A 21,129-nucleotide genomic window follows, 5' to 3' on the forward strand; every position below is an offset into this window, starting at 1 on the left:
GTTCCACTGGTCTGTGGCTCTGTTCTTGTGCCAGTACCAAATTGTCTTGATTACTATGGCTTTGTAGTAGATCTTGAAGTTGGGGAGTGAGATCCCCCCTACTTTATTCTTCTTTTTCAGGATTGCTTTGGCTATTCGGGGTCTTTGGTGTTTCCATATGAATTTTTGAATTATTTGTTCCAATTCATTGAAGAATGTTGCTGGTAATTTGAGAGGGATTGCATCAAATCTGTATATTGCTTTGGGCAGGATGGCCATTTTGACGATATTAATTCTTCCTAGCCATGAGCATGGGATGAGTTTCCATTTATTAGTGTCCCCTTTAATTTCTCTTAAGAGTGACTTGTAGTTTTCAGAGTATAAGTCTTTCACTTCTTTGGTTAGGTTTATTCCTAGGTATTTTATTCTTTTTGATGCAATGGTGAATGGAATTGTTTTCCTGATTTCTCTTTCTATTGATTCGTTGTTAGTGTATAGGAAAGCTACAGATTTCTGTGTGTTAATTTTGTATCCTGCAACTTTGCTGTATTCCGATATCAGTTCTAGTAGTTTTGGAGTGGAGTCTTGATAGGGTTTTTTATGTACAGTATCATATCATCTGCAAATAGTGACAGTTTAACTTCTTCTTTACCAATCTGGATTCCTTGTATTTCTTTGTTTTGTCTGATTGCCGTGGCTAGGACCTCCAGTACTATGTTAAATAACAGTGGGGAGAGTGGGCATCCCTGTCTGGTTCCCGATCTCAGTGAAAATGCTTTCAGCTTCTCGCTGTTCAGTATAATGCTGGCTGTGGGTTTATCATATATGGCCTTTATTATGTTGAGGTACTTGCCCTCTATTCCCATTTTGCTGAGAGTTTTTATCATGAATGGATGTTGAATTTTGTCAAATGCTTTTTCAGCATGTATGGAGATGATCATGTGGTTTTGTCTTTCTTTTTGTTGATGTGGTGTATGATGTTGATGGATTTTCGAATGTTGTACCATCCTTGCATCCCTGGGATGAACCCCACTTGGTCATGGTGTATGATCCTTTTGATATACTGTTGAATTCTGTTTGCTAATATTTTATTGAGTATTTTTGCATCTACATTCATCAGGGATATTGGTCTGTAATTTTCTTTTTTGGTGGGGTCTTTGCCTGGTTTTGGTATTAGGGTGATGTTGGCTTCATAGAATGAGTTTGGGAGTATTCCCTCTTCTTCTATTTTGTGGAACACTTTTAGGAGAATGGGTATTATGTCTTCTCTGTGTGTCTGATAAAATTCCGAGGTAAATCTGTCCGGCCCCGGGGTTTTGTTCTTGGGTAGTTTTTTGATTACTGTTTCAATTTCTTTGCTTGTAATTGGTTTGTTTAACTTTTGTGTTTCTTCCTTGGTCAGTCTTGGGAGGTTGTATTTTTCTAGGAAGTTGTCCATTTCTTCTAGGTTTTCCAGCTTGTTGGCATATAGGTTTTCATAGTAGTCTTTAATAATTCTTTGTATTTCTGTGGAGTCTGTCGTGATTTTTCCATTCTCATTTCTGATTATGTTGATTTGTGTTGACTCTCTTTTTCTCTTAATAAGTTGGGCTAGAGGCTTATCTATTTTGTTTATTTTCTCAAAGAACCAGCTCTTGGTTTCGTTGATTTTTGCTATTGTTTTATTCTTCTCAATTTTGTTTATTTCTTCTCTGATCTTTATTATGTCCCTCCTTCTGCTGACTTTAGGCCTCATTTGTTCTTCTTTTTCCAGTTTTGATAATTGTGATGTTAGACTATTCATTTGGGATTGTTCTTCCTTCTTCAAGTGTGCCTGGACTGCTTTCGCTGCGTCCCACAGAAGTTGGCGCTTAGTGTTGTTGTTGTCATTTGTTTCTATATAGTCCTTGATCTCTATTTTGATTTGTTCTTTGATCCATTGATTATTTAGTAGCATGTTGTTAAGACTCCATGTGTTTGTGAGCCTTTTTGTTTTCTTTGTAGAATTTATTTCTACTTTTATACCTTTGTGGTCTGAAAAATTGGTTGGTAGAATTTCAATATTTTGGAATTTACTGAGGCTCTTTTTGTGATCTAGTATGTGGTCTATTCTGGAGAATGTTCCATGTGCACTTGAGAAGAATGTATATCCTGTTGCTTTTGGATGTAGAGTTCTATAGATGTCTATTAGGTCCATCTGTTCTAGTGTGTTGTTCAGTGCCTGTGTGTCCTTACTTATTTTCTGCCCGGTGGATCTATCCTTTGGGGTGAGTGGTGTGTTGAAGTCTCCTAAAATGAATGCATTGCAGTCTATTTCCCTCTTTAGTTCTGTTAGTATTTGCTTCACATATGCTGGTGCTCCTGTATTGGTTGCATATATATTTAGAATGGTTATATCCTCTTGTTGGACTGAGCCCTTTATCATTATGTAGTATCCTCCTTTATCTCTTGTTACTTTCTTTGTTTTGAAGTCTATTTTGTCTGATATTAGTACTGCAACCCTTGCTTTCTTCTCACTGTTGTTTGCCTCAAATATGTTTTTCCATCCCTTGACTTTTAGTCTATGCTCATCTTTGGGTTTAAGGTGAGTTTCTTGTAAGCAGCATATAGATGGGTCTTCCTTTTTTATCCATTCTATTACTCTATGTCTTTTGATTGGTGCATTAAGTCCATTTACATTTAGGGTGACTATTGAGAGATATGTACTTATTGCCATTTCAGGCTTTAGATTCGTGGTTACCAAAGGTTCAAGGTTAGCTTCTTTAGTATCTTACTGCCTAACTTAGCTCGCTTATTGAGCTGTTATATACACTGTCTGGAGATTCTTTTCTTCTCTCCCTTCTTATTCCTCCTCCTCCATTCTTCATATGTTGTGTGTTTTGTTCTCTGCTCTTTTTAGGGGTGCTCCCATCTAGAGCAGTCCCTGTAGGATGCCCTGTAGAGGTGGTTTGTGGGAAGCAAATTCCCTCAGCTTTTGCTTGTCTGGGAATTGTTTGATCCCGCCATCATATTTAAATGATAGTCGTGCTGGATATAGTATCCTTGGTTCAAGGCCCTTCTGTTTCATTGCATTAAGTATATCATGCCATTCTCTTTTGGCCTGTAGGGTTTCTGTTGAGAAGTCTGATGTTAGCCTGATTGGTTTTCCTTTATAGGTGACCTTTTTCTCTCTAGCTGCCTTTAAAACTCTTTCCTTGTCCTTGATCCTTGCCATTTTAATTACTATGTGTCTTGGTGTTGTCCTCCTTGGATCCTTTCTGTTGGGGGTTCTGTGTAATTCCATGGTCTGTTCGATTATTTCCTCCCCCAGTTTGGGGAAGTTTTCAGCAATTATTTCTTCAAAGACACTTTCTATCCCTTTTCCTCTTTCTTCCTCTTCTGGTATCCCTATAATACGAATGTTATTCCTTTTGTATTGGTCACATATTTCTCTTAGTGTTGTTTCATTCCTGGAGATCCTTTTATCTCTCTCTATGTCAGCTTCTATACGTTCCTGTTCTCTGGCTTCTATTCCTTCAATGGCCTCTTGCATCTTATCCATTCTGCTTATAAATCCTTCCAGGGATTGTTTCACTTCTGTGATCTCTTTCCTGACATCTCTGATCTCCTTCCGGACTTCATCCCACTGCTCTTGCTCTTTTCTCTGCATCTCATCCCACTGCTCTTGCGTTTTTCTCTCCATCTCATCCCATTGCTCTTGCATTTTTCTCTGCATCTCTGTCAGCATGTTGATGATTTTTATTTTGAATTCTTTTTCAGGAGGACTAGTTAGGTCTGTCTCCTTCTCAGGTGTTGTCTCTGTGATCTTTGTCTGCCTGTAATTTTGCCTTTTCATGGTGATAGAGATAGTTTGCAGAGCTGGTAGAAGTGACTGCTGGAAGAGCTTCCCTTGTTGTTGGTTTGTAGCCTTTTCCTGGGAGAATAGCGACCTCTAGTTGCTTGTGCTGGACAGTTGTGCGCAGACAGGGCTTCTGCTTCCTGCCCAGTTGCTTTGGGGTTTATCTCCGCTGTTGCTGTGGGCTTGGCCTGGCTGGGTCTCTTCCTCCAAAATGGTGGAGCCCCGTTGGAGGGGGAGCGGCCAGGAGGCTATTTATCTCCGTAAGGGGCCTCTGTGCTCCCTGCTGCCCAGGGGGTTAGAGTGCCCAGAGATCCCCAGATTCCCTGCCTCTGGTCTAAGTGACCTGTCCTGCCCCTTTAAGACTTCCAAAAAGCACTCTCCAAACCAAAACAACAACAGCAACAATGAGAGAGGGAACAGAAAGAAAGAAAAGAAAAAAAAAAAAAAGGAAAAAACAAGCGATTTTTTTTTTTTTTTTTTTTGTCCTCAGGTGCCGGTCCCAGGCACCCGCTCACTGGTCCTGCTGCCCTGTCTCCCTAGCACCAGGGTCCCTGTCCTTTCAAGGCTTCCAAAAAGCACCCACCCACTGGTCCCGCATGGAATGAACGCTCGATATTCTTTGTCCTCAGGCACTGGTCCCAGGCACCCGCTCACCAGTCCCGCCGCCCTGCCTCCCTAGCACCGGGGTCCCTGTCCCTTCAAGGCTTCCAAAAAGCACTTGCCAAAAAGAGAAAAAAAGGGGAAAAACGCGCGATTTCTTCTGTCCTCAGGTGCCAGTGTCAGGCACCCACCCACAGGTCCCACAGGGAAAAACGCAGGATATTCTTTGTCCTCACGTGCCGGTCCCAGGTACCCGCTCACCAGTCCCACCGCCCTGCCTCCCTAGCACCGGGGTCCCTGTCCCTTTTAGGCTTCCATAAAGCACTCGCAGAAAAGAGAAAAAAAAAAAAGGGGGAAAACGCGCGATTTCCTCTGTCCTCAAGCGCCGGTCTCAGGCACCCGCCCACCGGTCCCGCAGGGAAAAACGTGGGATATTCTTTGTCCTCAGGCGCCGGTCCCAGGCACCCGCTCACCAGTCCCGCCACCCTGCCTCCCTAGCACTGGGGTCCCCGTCCCTTCAAGGCTTCCAAAAAGCGCTCGCCAAAAAGAGAAAAAAAAAAAGGGGGAAAAACGCGCGACCTCCTCCGTCCTCCGGCACCGGTCTCAGGCACCCGCCCGCCGGTCCCGCAGGGAGAAACGCAGGATATTCTTTGTCCTCCGGCGCCGTTCCCAGGCACCTGCTCACCGGTCCCGCCACCCTGCCTCCCCAGCAACGGGGGCCCGTCCCTCTAAGGCTTCCAAAAAGCGCTCGCCAAAAAAAAAAAAAAAAACCGCTCCGGTTTCTCTCCACCCGCCGGGAACTGGGGGAAGGGGCGCTCGGGTCCCGCCGGGCCGGGGCTTGTATCTTACCCCCTTCGCAAGGCGCTGGGTTCTTGCAGGTGTGGATGTGGTCTGGATGTTGTCCTGTGTCCTGTGGTCTCTATTTTAGGAAGATTTTTCATTGTTATATTTTCATAGCTCTATGTGTTTTTGGTAGGAGATTTCCACTGCTCTACTCACGCTGCCATCCTGGCTCCCCAAAGGCTATTTTTTTAAAAGTAATTTTACTAGTTGTATGCAGTCTAATGGGTAACATGCATCCCTTCTATGTAAAAATGAAACCATTTTTTTCTTATAGAAAAGAAAATGAAGAGAGAAAGCTGATGATGTTGTAAGCCTTAGCAGCCTTGATCTGAAGGTAAGCCTTATACTACTCTGTCAAAGAAAAGCAATTTTATTTCTGTGGTGTAAGAATATGAATGCTGATTTATTTTGCATTTTTAATGTGCAAAACTGAGTAATATTGGCTCTCATAGATAAATTGTTTTTTCTGCTCTAGTACTTTGTTAAAAATTAAGAGAAAACCTCCCATAAATGATTTTAGGTCATATCTAATAATCACAATCTCAAATGCCTAAGAAGACCAGACATGTATCTGCAAAGAAGGGAGGTATGGATATGAAATACTATGGAATACTATTCAGCCATAAGAAGAAAACAAATCCTACCATTTGCAACAGCAAGGTTGGAGCTAGAGGGTACTGTGCTCAGTGAAATAAGTCACAGAGAAAGACAAATACCAAATGATTTCCCTCATTTGTGGAAAATTTTCTGCTCATTCTAATGTCAATTTAGTTTTCCTGAACTTCTACAGAGGAGCTTGGTTCAGAAAGCTTCTCTAACTTCATAGATCTCTCTCTCTTCTTTTCATGGTGGCTTGTTTCTGAGATGCTATCTTCATGTGTATTTCAAGCAAAAGTGAAGGAACAAAATAGCCGCAGACTATCTCAGACTCCAAGAAAGGGACTAGCAGTTACCGAAGTGGAGGGGAGGGAGGGAGGGAGGGAGAAGGGGATTTTGGGGTATCATGATTGGTGCACATGGTGTGTATGGGGTTACGGGGAAGACAGTGTAGCTCAGAGAAAACAAATTGGGACTCTGTGGCATCTTATTATACTGATGGACAGTGACTGCAGTGGGGTATGTGGGGACTCGATAATAAGAGTGACTGTAATAACCACATTGTTTTTCTTGTGAAACCTTGATACCTTCATAAATAAATAAATTAAATTAATAAATAAAAAGCAGATATGGTGAAAGTAGAGCGCCATGTCCTTCCTAGAAGAGGTAGCTGCTGCTGTGCTCCAGCTATTGCCGTGTGTGGCAATGTCAAAATAAAGGATTTTTTTTGTGAAACCTCCTGATTTTTAACTGTTGGACCATGCAGGCCAGACAACTTGCCTGCAAGTCAGTTATAGCCCATGAGTTGACAGTGTGTGATGTTCGATAAACTAAAACTCAGTGCACACTTAAAAATGATTATGTATCATTTTGTGTAAAATTGTAGTTAAGTCCAAACACCTGGTATCTTTGAAATTGCTTATTCTATTTTTGTGATTTGGCAAATTTTATAGAGCCATCTTGGTTTTAAGGAATCTTTTTTAAACATTGTTATGAGGAAGTTACATAGTTTAAAGTAAGTTTTTTTAAATGTTTGTCATGTTTAAGGATGACAGCTGCTACTGCTTTGAAGCGAAGTTATTTTCTAAAAATTAAGTTTTTATAGCTGTGTCATCAACATTTTAGCAAATACAGGAGGCCAGATTGTGTGCACGCATGTGTGTGTGTGGTTACAACATCTTTATAGAAGAATTATGTATTTTAAGTGTTGTGCTTTTTTCAAAACAGTTTTAGTTGCATTTTTTAAATTTGTATTTAAAGGAAGAAAATAGCGTGAAAGGATAACCCTGGGTATTAAGATATGCTTCAAATCAAATACAAAAATAAGACAGTATTTGCAGTTTACCACAATAAAATCCATGGTCAAATGTACTTAAAGATCATCCTCCTTTTCTTCACCCCAGCTCCAGCAATTATCAATGTACCATCAGATCCATTTCACATCATCTATCCACTCACCTACCCTGCCTTAGATTATTTTTAAGCAAATCCTAGACATTCTGTCATTTCATCTGTATCATCAAATTCAGTATTCGCACATGTGGTTTTGTTGTTGTTCATCTTGTAAGTTTGATTAGAATTCATATAGGGTCCATACACAGTGACTGATTATATCTCTTAAGTATCTTTTGATCTATAGGTTTTCTCACTAGCTCTTTGTCTTCTTGCAGTTTTTTTGTTGTTAAAGAAACCATGTCTTTTTTCCTATAGAGCTTTCAACAGCTTGGATATTCATGAATGTATCCCCCTGGTATCATTTTCTATGTTCCTCTATCCCTTTATTTCAACTGATTGGTGGCTAGGTGTGGAGATTCTTTATATTGACTGTGTGCTTCACACGGGGAGGTATATGTCTTTTTGTGCTATTTTCAAAATTAGTTATCATTTCATAGATGCATTTTTTTCATTGGAGGTGGCAAAGCAGTGGTACTGTACTTTGTCAGCCCTTCTGTTTACTAAGTGAAACATTTCAGTAAAAAGAAAATTCCCCTCATAACCATTTGGTTACTACAAAGTACTAACTTATACTAAAGGCAGAGCAAGTGCTTGATTCATTCCTTTACCAGTTTTTAAAATCATGAATTTTATTTATTAACATTCTCTAATGAATTTCAGTAGGGCACAGGAAATCAACATGTGACATACCTTAAATTTATACCATGTGAATTATGCCTAATAAAGCAGGGGGGGAAAGGACATGGGAGCCATCCTGAAGTAGCACTCAGTGGCCAAAGATGTGATGATTTGATCATAGTAAGAATAATAATTGAAGTGGATCATGATACAACAAGTGTGTTCATACCCATGAGTTTAAAAATACTACAAATGAAAAAATCATAGCTACTTTCTGGGGCTTGAAACCCATTGCAGGACACAGTGTGACCAAAGAAGATGACAGCAAACGTTCTTTTGGGGTGAAAAGGTTTATTACCGAGCTTCTGAGCCGAGCTTTCTATATAGTGCAATAATAGCTTATTCCATAAAGGTAGCCTAGCAACAGGCCAGTTACATCATCAGGTGGTTTAAGTTCCGTGAGAATCCTGGCCATAAGAACCCCAACTGGCGCACACAGCGAACTTTCCAGGGCCTGAAAGCCTTTGACAAGACAAGTGGTGAAGTCCACAGTGTTCGTTGACTACTAAGGAGAAAGAAAGGCTTCTCTTATGGGAGGGGTGCTTCAGCAGGCTACCCCTAGGAAGGGGCAGGCAGTGGATTATCTGAGGGAAGCACAGGAGGAGGTGGCACGAGAATGCCAGATGCGGAGAATTAAGGTGAAGGTAAGAGCTTCTGAAGACTGAGCTAGCGTTGCTGTGAGGCGCGGTAGAAAAGCTAAAGGTTGCGGCAGAGGAGGTACTCGGGGCAGGGGAGAGAAAGGTGCCATCAGCCCCAGAAACAGAGGAGCTGGGAAAGGATGAAGGGATGGTGTCAGAGGCACTGCCCCCTCCCGTATTGAAAGCACACCCAGTAGTTGTAAAGAAAATACCCAGCAGTTGAAAGTTCCCTTAGGAGAGGAGCAGTCCCCTCGTGGAGCACTCTGTGCTCCACCCCTATAGTCAGGCGGAGCTGGTGGATTTGGGGTTCTGGTTTAGGCAGAAGCCCTCAGAGTCAGTATCAGCTTGGCTCCTATGTCTGTGGGACTTAGGGGTGGATGAAATTGTTCTGTTGGGATCAGAGATGGGAAAGCTGGCAGCGATTATGAAATGCACATCAGACCCCAGAGAATCACTCCCTCCTCGATTGGCTTATAGCTGCACTTCGTGTTGTGTGGCCCAGTCAGGGTGATCTACCATCCTCTCCTGTTAGATGGCAGATGTATGCTGAGCTCCAACAGGTGTTATGAGAGCTAAGCATAAGAAATGCCATGTGTAGTCCAGAGAATTATGGCCCATATGAAGAGATTTTCACTACTGGGTTGAGAAATACTGTGCTTCTAACACCTCCCACATCTTTCTTTGAGTCTCTAGTGGCCATTCTTTCCCCTCACTATGGCCAGCGCATAAGCAAGGTAACACGTACAGTAGCTGACTGAGGAGAGGTTGAAGCAATGAGAAAACGGAGAGAAGTAAGGTCTTCTACTCACAAGAAGAACTTAAAGTATCTCATGAAGGTTACGAGGACCCAGATGTGGGTTGGTTTAATACCGGCAGGAGCAGATGAAAGGAAATTAGATGGAAAGTCAAATTAGGTCTTACTAGACCTATGGCAACATCTGAAAACAGAGCAGCAGTTCCAGCTATTAAGACCAAAGAGGCAGATGTAAAAGCCAGAGCCACAAGTCCGAACTGTGTGTTTGCAAGACTTCCTGCTGGAGAGGGCGACAACCTCACTCCAGCCCACACAGGAAGACGATTGGGGAACATGGTTTGACTGAGGGGAAGGTCGACGTATCTACCCTGAAGGACCAGGGGGAACAGGAGGCCACATGTTGAAATAGCTATCCATTGGTCCCCAGTGAAGTGAACATACAATGTGTCCTGGCTCTGGCAGACACAGGGGCTGAATGTGCACTGATTCATGATAACCTTGAGCAATTTTCCTGAGACCCCAGAATCATAGATGGATATAGGGATAAGGCTGAATGAAACAGGCCCAAATCCCTTTGGGAAAAGGGTGTCTACCCCAAAAAGAGTATACTGGGTATATATCTCCTATCCCTGAGTATATTTTGGGGATTGATATCCTGCAGGGTGTATGGTTGCAGACCACTGCAGGTGAGTTCAGACTGGTAGTATGTGTGGGGAAGACAGTTCTGAGGGGACATGGTAGGCACCTTCTCATAGCTCTGCCTGTGCCTTGGCAGGTGACTAATATCAAACAGTACAAACTGCCTGGAGGACGTAAAGAGATTGGAGAAACTATCCAGGAGCTCGAAAAGGTGGATATTATAAAGCCCACCCATAGTCCTTTCAATTCCCCAGTGTGGCCAGTAAAAAAGCCAGATGGCTCCTGGCATGTGATTGTGGATTACAGAAAATTGAATAAAGTCATACCCCCTATGCATGCTGCTGTCCTCTCTATTGCACGCCTGATGGATACCCTCAGCCATGAAGTAGGAACATACCATTATGTGGCAGATCTTGCTAATGCCTTCTTTTCCATTGACATTGAGCAGGAAAGTCAGGAACAGTTTGCCTTCATGTAGGAAGGATGGCAATGGACTATCACCATGCTTCCACAGGGATACCTCCAGAGCCCCACCATCTGTCACGGACTTGTAGCCCAGGACGTGACTACATGGGAGAAACTGCCATTGCTGCGGCTGTATCATTATATTGATGATGTCATGTTCACATCCGATTCTCTTTCAGATCTAGAAGGTGTAGCATGTAAACTCCTGCAACATCTACAGGAGAAAGAATGGGCTGTGAACAGTACAAAGGTTCAGGGACCTGGTTTGTCTATCAGATTGTTGGGTGTCATCTAGTTGGGTGAGACCCAAGTTATACCAGAAGCAGTTAAGGTAAAGTCCAGGCTTTTCCTACCCCTACAACTGTAGCATTGCTGTAGGAGTTTCTGGATCTTCTAGGCTACTGGAGAGTTTATCCTGCACTTGGCACAAATTCTGAAGCCCTTATACCAGTTGGTATGAAAGGGCATCAGGTGGGACTAGGATGAGACTTGTGCATCTGCCTCTACTACAGCCAAATGGGCAGTCAAGGCCGTTCAGGCCTGGAGTGTGATAGACCCATCAAGGCCCTGTGAACTGGCTGCGCATGTGACTGAAGACGGTGTCTCTGGCAGCGGCTTGAAGGAACTTGCCAACCTATTGGATTCTGGTCACAACTCTGGAAAGGGGAAGAGGCACGATACACTTTGATAGAAAAACAACTGGCTGCCGTATATCATGCCTTGCTGGCTACAGAACCCATCACTGGAATGGACCCGATAAAGTCAATAACCAACTCTCCCACCTGGCGTGGGTGTGACACTGGACCCAAAAGACAAGGAGTGGTGTGGCACAAATGCCCACACTGGCCAAGTGGGGTGCTTACCTACAGCAACGTAGTGCCCTCTCTAGTAGCCCCTTGAGTGAAGATTTCCCAACGCTTATTGAGGCCGGTGACATATACCAGTGAAAAGCAGGAAGAACTTGCTTTTGAACCATTAGTAGCCAAAAGTCCTTATCGGGCGGGAAGAGCCTCTATGCCCAAAGATGTATGATACACAGACAGCTCCAGCTGTGGGCAGGCCCCAAAATAAAGGGCCATAGCTTTCCATCCTAAGACTGAGACAATATGGATGGAAGATGGTGAAGGGAAGAGCAGCCAATAGGCAGAGCTGTGGGCTATGTGGCTTGTCATCAGCCATGAGGCCTCCACTATAGTTGTCTGCACTTACAGCTGGGCTGCCTATCAGATCTTGACCCTGTATCATGCCAACGGCCTGGCTGTTCACCGACCCATTTGGGGACAAGAATTGTGGCAAGACTTATGGACCTGTGCTCAGACTAAAATAATTACAGTTTACCGTGTGACAGGTCATTTGCCACTGGCATCCCCAGGAAATGATGAAGCAGATGAATTGGCCCTGATACATTGGTTAGAAGGAAAGCCTGCTTCTGATGTAGCCCAGTGGTTACATCAGTGTTTGTTGCATGTAAGGCAAAAGACAATGTGGGTTGTAGCCCGTCAGTGGGGCTTGTCTTTTTACTTTGAAGAAGTTAGTAGAGCCCGGCCGGAGTGTGTCGTGTGCTTCAAAAGGGACTTACACCAAGTTCCACAGCAACATGGGAAAATAACTAAGAGGGCTATACCCCTCGTCAGGTGGCAGATAGACTATATTGGGCCTGTACCTGTGTCAGAAGGATATCGTTATGCCATGACTTGTGTGGACACAGCTGCTGGACTTGTGGTTGCTTTTCCTACCCATTATGCACACCAGCAGACGACCAAAAGAAGCCTAGAGTGTCTTTGCCGCCTATGGCCCACCACAGGTAATTGAGAGTGATCAGGACACCCATTTTACTGGACATACACTGCAAGAATGGGTGCCACAGCTGGGAATCAAATGAAAGTTTCATGTGCCATACAGTCCTACCGCGGCAGGCATGATGGAGAGGCACAGTGGCTTGTCAAAATTCGGACTAAAGTCAGATACCAATAGTCTTTGGGGATGGTCAGTCTGCTTATGTACCGTGCCATGGCATTTGAACGAGAGACCCCCCCAAAAAGGAGACCTGAACCTCATAAACGTGTTAACACCTATGGCTGCCTCCCCTATGCAACTGCAAGTACAAACCAAGGAAGAATCACTGAAGCCGAGGTTTGGCCACCAGAATAATATCTTGCCGCCAACACCAACTTCACTGAACCCCAGAGACTCCATTGAGTGGACCTGGCCTAGGACCATTCAACACATGGACCAACGATGGCTGGCTCTCCTGGCATCTTGGGGACAAGGCCTGGAAGCTGGCCTCCTGTCTATTCCTGGAACGACCGCAGAGTGGTCCCCAAAGGTCACAGTAGTATATCCTGAAAGGCCAGAAGGTAGGAGATACTTAGCGGGCAGTTTGTTTTATCATTATGGCCAGTGCATGTACCTCCAGTAGCACTATATATAGACCCTTCAGTAACCCCGACGGGGAAAGGAGTAAAAGTATGGTATACTAGACCTGGAAGGGGGACCCCCTTCCTGCTACAGTTTTATCACAAGACCACTCTCTTGCATGCATCCTACCTGATGGACAAGATTTGCCTATGTTGTTGTCATTAAAACATGTGTCTTATCGCCTCTAAGGTCTTTTGTGGATTAGGAACCTCCTCTGACTTGAGGATTATTATCATTTTTGTTATCTGTGTCAAAATCTTGTTGTATCTTAATTTTTGTTAATCTCTAAGTTGTTTTTATCGCCTGTTGCTGTTGTGGAATCTGGTTACACTGCCCCAGCTTTGTCGCACAGGGACCATTGAGGACGATTGAGAGCATGTAGATTGTAGGGCGAGAATCCTTCAGGGGTGGTGTCTTGCCAAAGGGTTTCAGACCCAGGGCAGTTCGCTATGGATTCAGTGTGACCAAAGAAAATGACAGCAAAATGTTCTTTGGGGTGAAAGGGTTATACCCAACTTTATTTCCAGGTGGCAGGTCAGTCAGTAGAAACCCATTAACTCAGAGTGAGTCTGTATGCAGCAAGCCAGTCTCTGCCTCTGGGCCCCTTTGTCCACACAGCCAACCTCTGGGCCCCTCTGTCCTCACAGCCGTTCTCCGGGCCTCTCTGCACAGTCGTCCCGCACAGCCGCCCTCTGGGCCTCTTTCCTCGGCGCTGCCACCACTCCAGCCTCTTCTCTGTTCTCCAGCAGCCTTGCAGCCCTGCCACCGTGTTGCGTGCAGAGCAGTGGGCGGAGCTCTTTGTATAGAGTCAGCAGCCATGTATTGCCCACAGGTGTGCAGTGAGCTATTCAACCATGGCCAGGTGAGAATCCTGGCCACAGGAACTCTCATTTTATGCACAGGTGGAGTGTGGGGAAGTTAAGGTTCCTATGGCCAGGATCCTCACTGAACTTAAACCACCTGATGATGTAACTGGCCTGTTGTTAGGCTACTGCTTCCATGCCTTTAAGCAATGAGCTATTATTACACTATATGGAGAGCTCCACCCAGTGCTCTGGAAGGAGGCAAAAATGCTAGTGGTCGACCGCTGTGATAACAAACCGAGTAATAAGCACTTTCACCCCAAAGCATGTTACTGCTGTCATTTCTTTGGTCACATTGAATCCGTAGCATCTGAAACCTATTGGCAAGACAGACCCTCACCTCATATCTTAGAGGTTTGATAGACCTTCTTTTCTTCCAAGAGCTACAAAATATATGTAATTTTTTTTTCTTTGTAGTATATGCTACCATTTATCTAAGGGCTGAAACATAAATACATATTATGTATTTACTTTTACTTGTTGTTGCTGTTATCATTAATCTACAATTACATGGAGAACATTATGTTTACTCGGCTCTCCCCTTCACTAATTCCCCCCCACAAACCCCCCGTTACAGTCACTATCCATCAGCGTAGTAAGATGTTGTAGAATCACTACTTGTCTTCTCTGTGTTTCACAGCCCTCCCCTTTCCCCCACCCCCCACATTATACATGCTAATCATAATACCCCCTTTCTTCTTCCCCACCCTTATCCCTCCCTACCGTCCCATTCTCCCCAGTCCCTTTCCCCTTGGTAACTGTTAGTCCCTTCTTGGGTTCTTTGATTCGACTGCTGTTTTGTTCCTTCAGTTTTTCTTTGTTGTTATACTCCATATTTGAGCAAAATCATTTGGTATTTGTCTTTCTCCGCTTGGCTTATTTCACTGAGCGTAATACCCTATACCTCCATCCATGTTGTTGCAAATGGTAGAATTTGTTTTCTTCTTATGGCTGAGTAATATTCCATTGTGTGTATGTACCACAACTTCTTTATCCATTCATCTACTGATGGACACTTAGGTTGCTTCCATTTCTTGGCTATTGTAAATAGCACTGCGATAAACATAGGGGTGCATCTGTCTTTCTCAAACTGGGCTGCTGCATTCTTAGGGTAAATTCCTAGAAGTGGAATTCCTGGGTCAAATGGTAAGTCTATTTTGAGCATTTTGAAGAACCTCCATAGCGCTTTCCACAGTGGTTGAACTAATTTACATTCCCACCAGCACTGTAGGGGGTTTCCCCTTTCTCCACAACCTCGCCAACATTTGTTGTTGTTTGTCTTTTGGATGGTAGCCATCCTTACTGGTGTGAGGTGATATCTCATTGTGGTTTTAATTTGCATTTCTCTGATAACTAGCGATGTGGAGCATCTTTTCATGTGTCCGTTGGCCATCTGAATTTCTTCTTCGGAGAATTCTCTGTTTGACTCCTCTGCCCATTTTTTAATTGGATTATTTGCTTTTTGTTTGTTGAGGTGCATGAGCTCTTCATATCTTTTGGATGTCAAGCCTTTTTCAGATCTGTCATTTACGAATATATTCTCCCATGCTGTAGGGTACCTTTTTTTTTCTATTGATGGTGTCCTTTGATGTACAGAAGCTTTTCAACTTGATGTAGTCCCACTTGTTCATTTTTGCTTTTGTTTTCCTTGCCCGGGAGATATGTTCATGAAGAAGTCACTAATGTTTATGTCCAAGAGATTTTGCCTATGTTTTTTTCTAAGAGTTTTATGGTTTCATGACTTGCATTCAGGTCTTTGATCCATTTCGAATTTACTTTTGCATATGGGGTTAGACAGTGATCCAGTTTCATTCTCTTACATGTAGCTGTCCAGTTTTGCCAGCACCATCTGTTGAAGAGACTGTCATTGCCCCATTGTATGTCCATGGCCCCTTTGTCAAATATTAGTTGACCATATATGTTTGGAGTCTCTATTCTTTTCCATTGGTCTGTGGCTCTGTTCTTGTGCCAGTACCAAATTGTCTTGATTACTCGACAAGCTTTGTAGTAGAGCTTGAAGTTGGGGAGTGAGATTCCCCCCACTTTATTCTTCCGTCTCAGGATTGCTTTAGCTTTTTGGGGTCTTTGGTGTTTCCATATGAATTTTTGAACTATTTGTTCCAGTTCATTGAAGAAGTTTGATAGGGATAGCATGGAATCTGTATATTGCTTTGGTCAGGATGGCCATTTGATGATATTAATTCTTCTTGGCCAAGAGTATGGGATGAATTTCCATTTGTTAGTGTCCTCCTTAATTTCTCTTAAGAGTGTCTTATAGATTTCAGGGTATAGGTCTTTCATTTCTTTGGTTAGGTTTATTCCTAGGGATTTTATTCTTTTTGAGGCAATTGTGAATGGAATTGTTTTCCTGATTTCTCTTTCTATTGGTTCATTGATAGTATAGGAAAGTGGCAGATTTCTGTATGTTAATTTTGTATCCTGCAACTTTGTTGTTTTCTCATATCAGTTCTGGTAGTTCTGGAGTGGAGTCTTTAGGGTTTTTTATGTACAATATCATGTCATTTACAAATAGTGACAGTTTAACTTCTTCTTTACCAATCTGGATTCCTTGTATTTCTTTGTTTTGTCTAATTGCCATTGCTAGGACCTCCAGTACTATGTTGAATAACAGTGGGGATAGTGGGCATCCCTGTCTTGTTCCCGATGTCAGTGAAAAGGTTTCAGCTTCTCGCTGTTCAGTATGATGTTCGTTGTGGGTTTATCATATATGGCCTTTATTATGTTGAGGTACTTGCCCTCTATACCCATTTTGCTGAGAGTTTTTATCATGAATGGATGTTGAATTTTGTTGAATGCTTTTTCAGCATCTATGGAGATGATCATGTGGTTTTTGTCCTTTTTGTTCATGTGGTGGATTTTCAAATGTTGTACCATCCTTGCATACCTGGGATGAATCGCACTTGGTCGTGCTGTATGATCCTTTTGATATATTTTTGAATTTGGTTTGCTAATATTTTATTGAGTATTTTTGCATCTACGTTCATCAGGGATATTGATCTGTAATTTTCTTTTTAGTCTGTAATTTTCTTTGCCTGGTTTTGGTATTAGGGTGATGTTGGCTTCATAAAAGGAGTTTGGGAGTATTCCCTCCTCTTCTCTTTTTTTGGAAAACTTTAAGGAGAATGGGTATTATGTCTTCTCTGTATGTCTAATAAAATTCTGAGGTAAATCCATCTGGTCCAGGGGTTTTTTTCTTGGGTAGTTTTTTGATTACTGCTTCAATTTCTTTGCTCGTAATTGGTTTGTTCAACTTTTGTGTTTCTTCCTTGGCCTGTTCCTCTCAGTGCCTCCGTGTCATAACTTATTTTCTGTCCGGTGGATCTATCCTTTGGAGTGAGTGGCGTGTGTCCTAAAATGAATGCATTGCATTTTATTTCCTCCTCTAGTTCTGTTAGTATTTGTTTCACGTATGCTGGTTATCCTGTGTTGGGAGCATATATATTTATAATGGTTATATCCTCCTATTGGACTGAGCCCTTTATCATTATGTAATGTCCTTCTTTATCTCTTGTTACTTTCTTTGTTTTGAAGTCTATTTTGTCTGGTACTAGTACTGCAACACCTGCTTTTTTTCTCCCTGTTGTTTGCATGAAATGTCTTTTTCCATCCCTTGACTTTTAGTCTGTGCATGTCTTTGGGTTTGAGGTGGTTCTCTTGTAAGCAGCAGCATATAGATGGGTTTTGCTTTTTCATCCATTCTATTACTCTGTGTCTTTTGATTGGTGCATTCAGTCCATTTACATTCAGCGTGACTATTGAAAGATATGTACTTATTGCCATTGCAAGCTTTAGATTCGTGGTTACCAAAGGTTCAAGGTTATCTTCTTTAGTATCTTACTGTCTAACTTAACTCGCTTATTGAGCTGTTATAAACACTGTCTGGTGATTCTTTATTTCTCTCCCTTCTTATTCCTCCTCCTCCATTCTTTATATGTTGGTTGTTTTATTCCGTGCTCTTTTGTGTTTCCTTTAACTGCTTTTGTGGGTAGTTTATTTTATTTTTTGTCTTTAGTTAGTATTTGGTTGGTCTGCTTTCTTTGCTGTAATTTTATTTTCTCTGGTGACATCTATTTAGCCTTAGGAGTGCTTCCATCTAGAGCAGTCCCTTTAAAATATTCCGTAGAGGTGGTTTGTGGAAGGCAAATACCCTCAACTTTTGCTTGTCTGGGAATTGTTGAATCCCTCCTTCATATTTAAATAATAGTCGTGCTGGATACAGTATTCTTGGTTCAAGGCCCTTCTGTTTCATTGCATTAAATATATCATGCCATTCTCTTCTGGCCTGTAAGGTTTCTGTTGAGAAGTCTGTTGATAGTCTGATGGGTTTTCCTTTGGAGGTGCCCTTTTTTCTCACTCTGGCTGCCTTTAGTACTCTGTCCTTGTCTTTGATCTTTGCCATTTTAATTATTATATATGTTGGTGTTGTCCTCCTTAAATCCCTTGTGTTGGGAGATCTGTGGGCTTCCATGGTCTGAGAGACTATTTCCTCCCCTAGTTTGGGGAAGTTTTCAGCTATTATTTCTTCAAAGACACTTTCTATCCTTTCTTCTCTTCTTCTTCTGGTACTCCTATAATGCGCATATTGTTCCATTTGGGTTGGTCACTCAGTTCTCTTAATATTCTTTCATTCCTGGAGATCCTTTTATCTCTCTCTGCCTCAGCTTCTCTGTATTCCTGTTTCTCTGATTTCTGTTCCATTAACGGTTTCTTGCACCTCATCCAGTCTGCTCTTAGGTCTTTCCAGAGATTGTTTTATTTCTCTATTCTCCCTCCTGACTTCATCCCTTAGCTCTTACATACTTCTCTGCAGGTCCATCAGCCTGGTTATGACCTTTATTTTGAATTCTTTTTCGGGAAGATTGGTTGAATCTATCTCCCCAGGCCCTTTTTTCGGTTGTCTGGGTAATTCTGGACTAGACCAAATTCTTCTGCCTTTTCATAGCGATAGAGGTAGTTGTAGGCAGGTAGTGAAAGTGTCAGCTGGGAGAACAAAGTCCCTTCCTGGTTCCTGGTCACCTTGCCCTTCTCCACTGCCTGTGTCGGTTACCTGGTAGGGACTCTTGGATCATCTTTTCCAGTAAGACCTAAACCGCAAGAAATGGTCTGCAATGTCTGCAGAGGAGATTTTGATTAGATGTGAAGAATTTCACAATAGCACAACTTTTGCAGTGTCTGCAGAGGAGACCCAATTGGAGAGAAGGTAGCCCAAACAGTACCCCTCTCCGTGGGCTGGCCCCATAAGTGCCCCAGCTTATGTGTGAAAACTCTTATAGCTCTCCCAGGGACACCTGCAGCATGCCTGAGAACCAGGCTGTCCCAGTAAAATCCCCTGGCCAAGGTCCTCTGCCTCATTTTATGAGTAGAATTTTGGTTCTTGAATCCAGACTCTTGCAGCCTTATGCAAGTCCCAGATATAGCACAGTCATAACTTACAAACTAAAAGTACTCCCTAAGGAGAGCCCCCAGTTTGGAGCAAGACTGTATCTGTATCCCAAAACCTGTGGGGAAATGTTCATCTGTTCCCAAACAGAGGTTTCCACTAACAGGGAACAAAACTGGCAAAGAGGTTTTGCAACAAGCAAGCCCTCAGTTCCAAAGCTGTGGGGCATCCAGGACTCCATAGAGCTTACGCAGACTTCTTTAACCCAGAACGCAGGACAGTCCAGAGGCAAAGGAAGGGCATGTGGCATCTGACCCCATCCACAACCTCTCCTCTCATCAGCAGCCTGCTGGAAGGGAGGGTGCTACTGGGAAGAGAGGACAGCTCCCTCCTGTGGAATTAAAGCTTTATTGTGATCAGGGCTCTTTTACAGCAAAAACAAAGCCATAGTGATGGCTTCCTGAAAATGAACAGCCAAGTATTTCTTTCAATGTGTATTTCATTCATCCATCCATTTACAGTTATTTGTTGAAAGTCTATGTGCCTGATACTGTGCTGTTTTCTAGAGATTGAGAAACTCCTGCCCTCGGGCAGCTAGGTGAGCAAGCCACACCCACAGGTGTGCTGCAGATGCCTCAGACCTCAGACCTCCCTGGTACTGGTGGTGCCATCCAAGTGAGAAAGAGGGGCGTGGCCAGTAGGTAGCCTAGCAACAGGCCAGTAACATCATGAGGTGGTTAACATTCCGTGAGAATACTGGCCATAAGAACCCCAACTGCCCCACACAGCGAACTTGCCAGGGGCTGAAAGCCTTTGGCAAGACAAGTGGCGAAGTTCACAGTGTTCATTGACTACTAAGGAGAAAGAAAGGCTGCCCTTATGGGTGCGGTGCTTCAGCGGGCTGCCCCTCAGAGGGGGCAGACAGTGGATTGTCTAAGGGAAGCACAGGAGGAGGCACGAGAAGGTGAGATGTCGAGAATTAAGGTGAAGGTAAGAGCTGCTGAAGACTGAGCTAGCATTGCTGTGAGGCACGGTAGAAAAGCTAAAGGTTGTGGCAGCGGAGGCACTCAGGGGAGGGGAGAGAAAGATGCCATCAGCCACCGAAATGGAGGAGCTGGGGAAGGATGAAGGGGTGGTGCCAGAGGCACTGACCCCTCCTGTATTGAAAGCACGCCCAGTGGCTGTAAAGGAAATAAAAGACCCAGCAGCTGAAAGTTCCCCTAGGCGAGGAGTAGCCCCCTCCCCAGGTCGTGGGGCACTCTATGGACCACCCCTATACTCAGGCTGAGCTGGTGGATTTGGGCTCCCAGTTTAGGCAGAAGCCCTCAGAGTCAATATCAGCTTGGCTCCTGCGTCTCTGGTACTTAGTTTACAGCCATTAAGACCAAAGAGGCAGAGGTCAAAGCCAGAGCCACAAGTCCCACCTGTGTGTTTGCAAGACTTCCTGCTGTAGAGCGAGCCAGTGTCACTCGAGCCCACACAGGAAGACGATTGGGGAACACGGTTTGACTGAGGGGAAGGTCAAGGTATCTCCCCTGAGAGACCAGGGGGGAACAGTAGGCCACATGTTGAAAAAGCTATCCATTGGTCCCCAGTGAACATACAAGGTATTCTAGCTCTGGTGGACACAGGGGCTGAATGTTCACTGATTTATGGTAACCGTGAGCAGTTTCCCCAGGGCCCTCAGTATCATAGTTGGATATGGTAGTAAGGCTATCAGAGTGAATCAAGCGCAAATCCCTTTGGGAATTTGGGAATAGGGTGTCTACTCCCAAAAGAGTATATTGGGTATATATCTCCTATCCCTGAGTATATTTTGGAGATTGATATCCTGCAGGATCTATGGTTGCAGACAACTGCAGGTGAGTTCAGACTGAGAGTACGTGTGGTGAAGGCAGTTCTGAGGAGACATGGTATGCGCCTGCCTATAGCTTTGCATGTGCCTTGGCGGGTGACCAATACCAAACAATACAAACTGCCTG

The 21,129-nt window shown here is 43.5% G+C and overlaps 1 protein-coding gene across 3 annotated transcripts in view; it reads left to right on the top strand.

Annotated features, from left to right (window-relative positions):
- LOC140847835 (neuroepithelial cell-transforming gene 1 protein-like) overlaps positions 1–21,129 on the top strand; it is a 74,453-nt gene that overhangs the window by 30,262 nt on the left and 23,062 nt on the right. Inside the window, exon 2 of one of the 3 annotated variants that reach the window (XM_073229225.1) lies at positions 5,514–5,573. Coding sequence is in view for 2 of the 3 variants with exons in the window: in XM_073229223.1 (XP_073085324.1) it covers positions 9,915–10,211 (297 nt within the window). In the remaining variant the exon portion in view is untranslated. Of the gene's footprint in view, positions 1–5,513; positions 5,574–9,477; positions 10,212–17,979; positions 20,138–21,129 lie in introns of those variants that run through there. The other 2 variants (XM_073229223.1, XM_073229224.1) reach the window with 2 other exon arrangements.

This window comes from Manis javanica, chromosome 2, assembly GCF_040802235.1.
Source record: "Manis javanica isolate MJ-LG chromosome 2, MJ_LKY, whole genome shotgun sequence".
NCBI classification, from domain to species: Eukaryota; Metazoa; Chordata; class Mammalia; order Pholidota; family Manidae; genus Manis; species Manis javanica.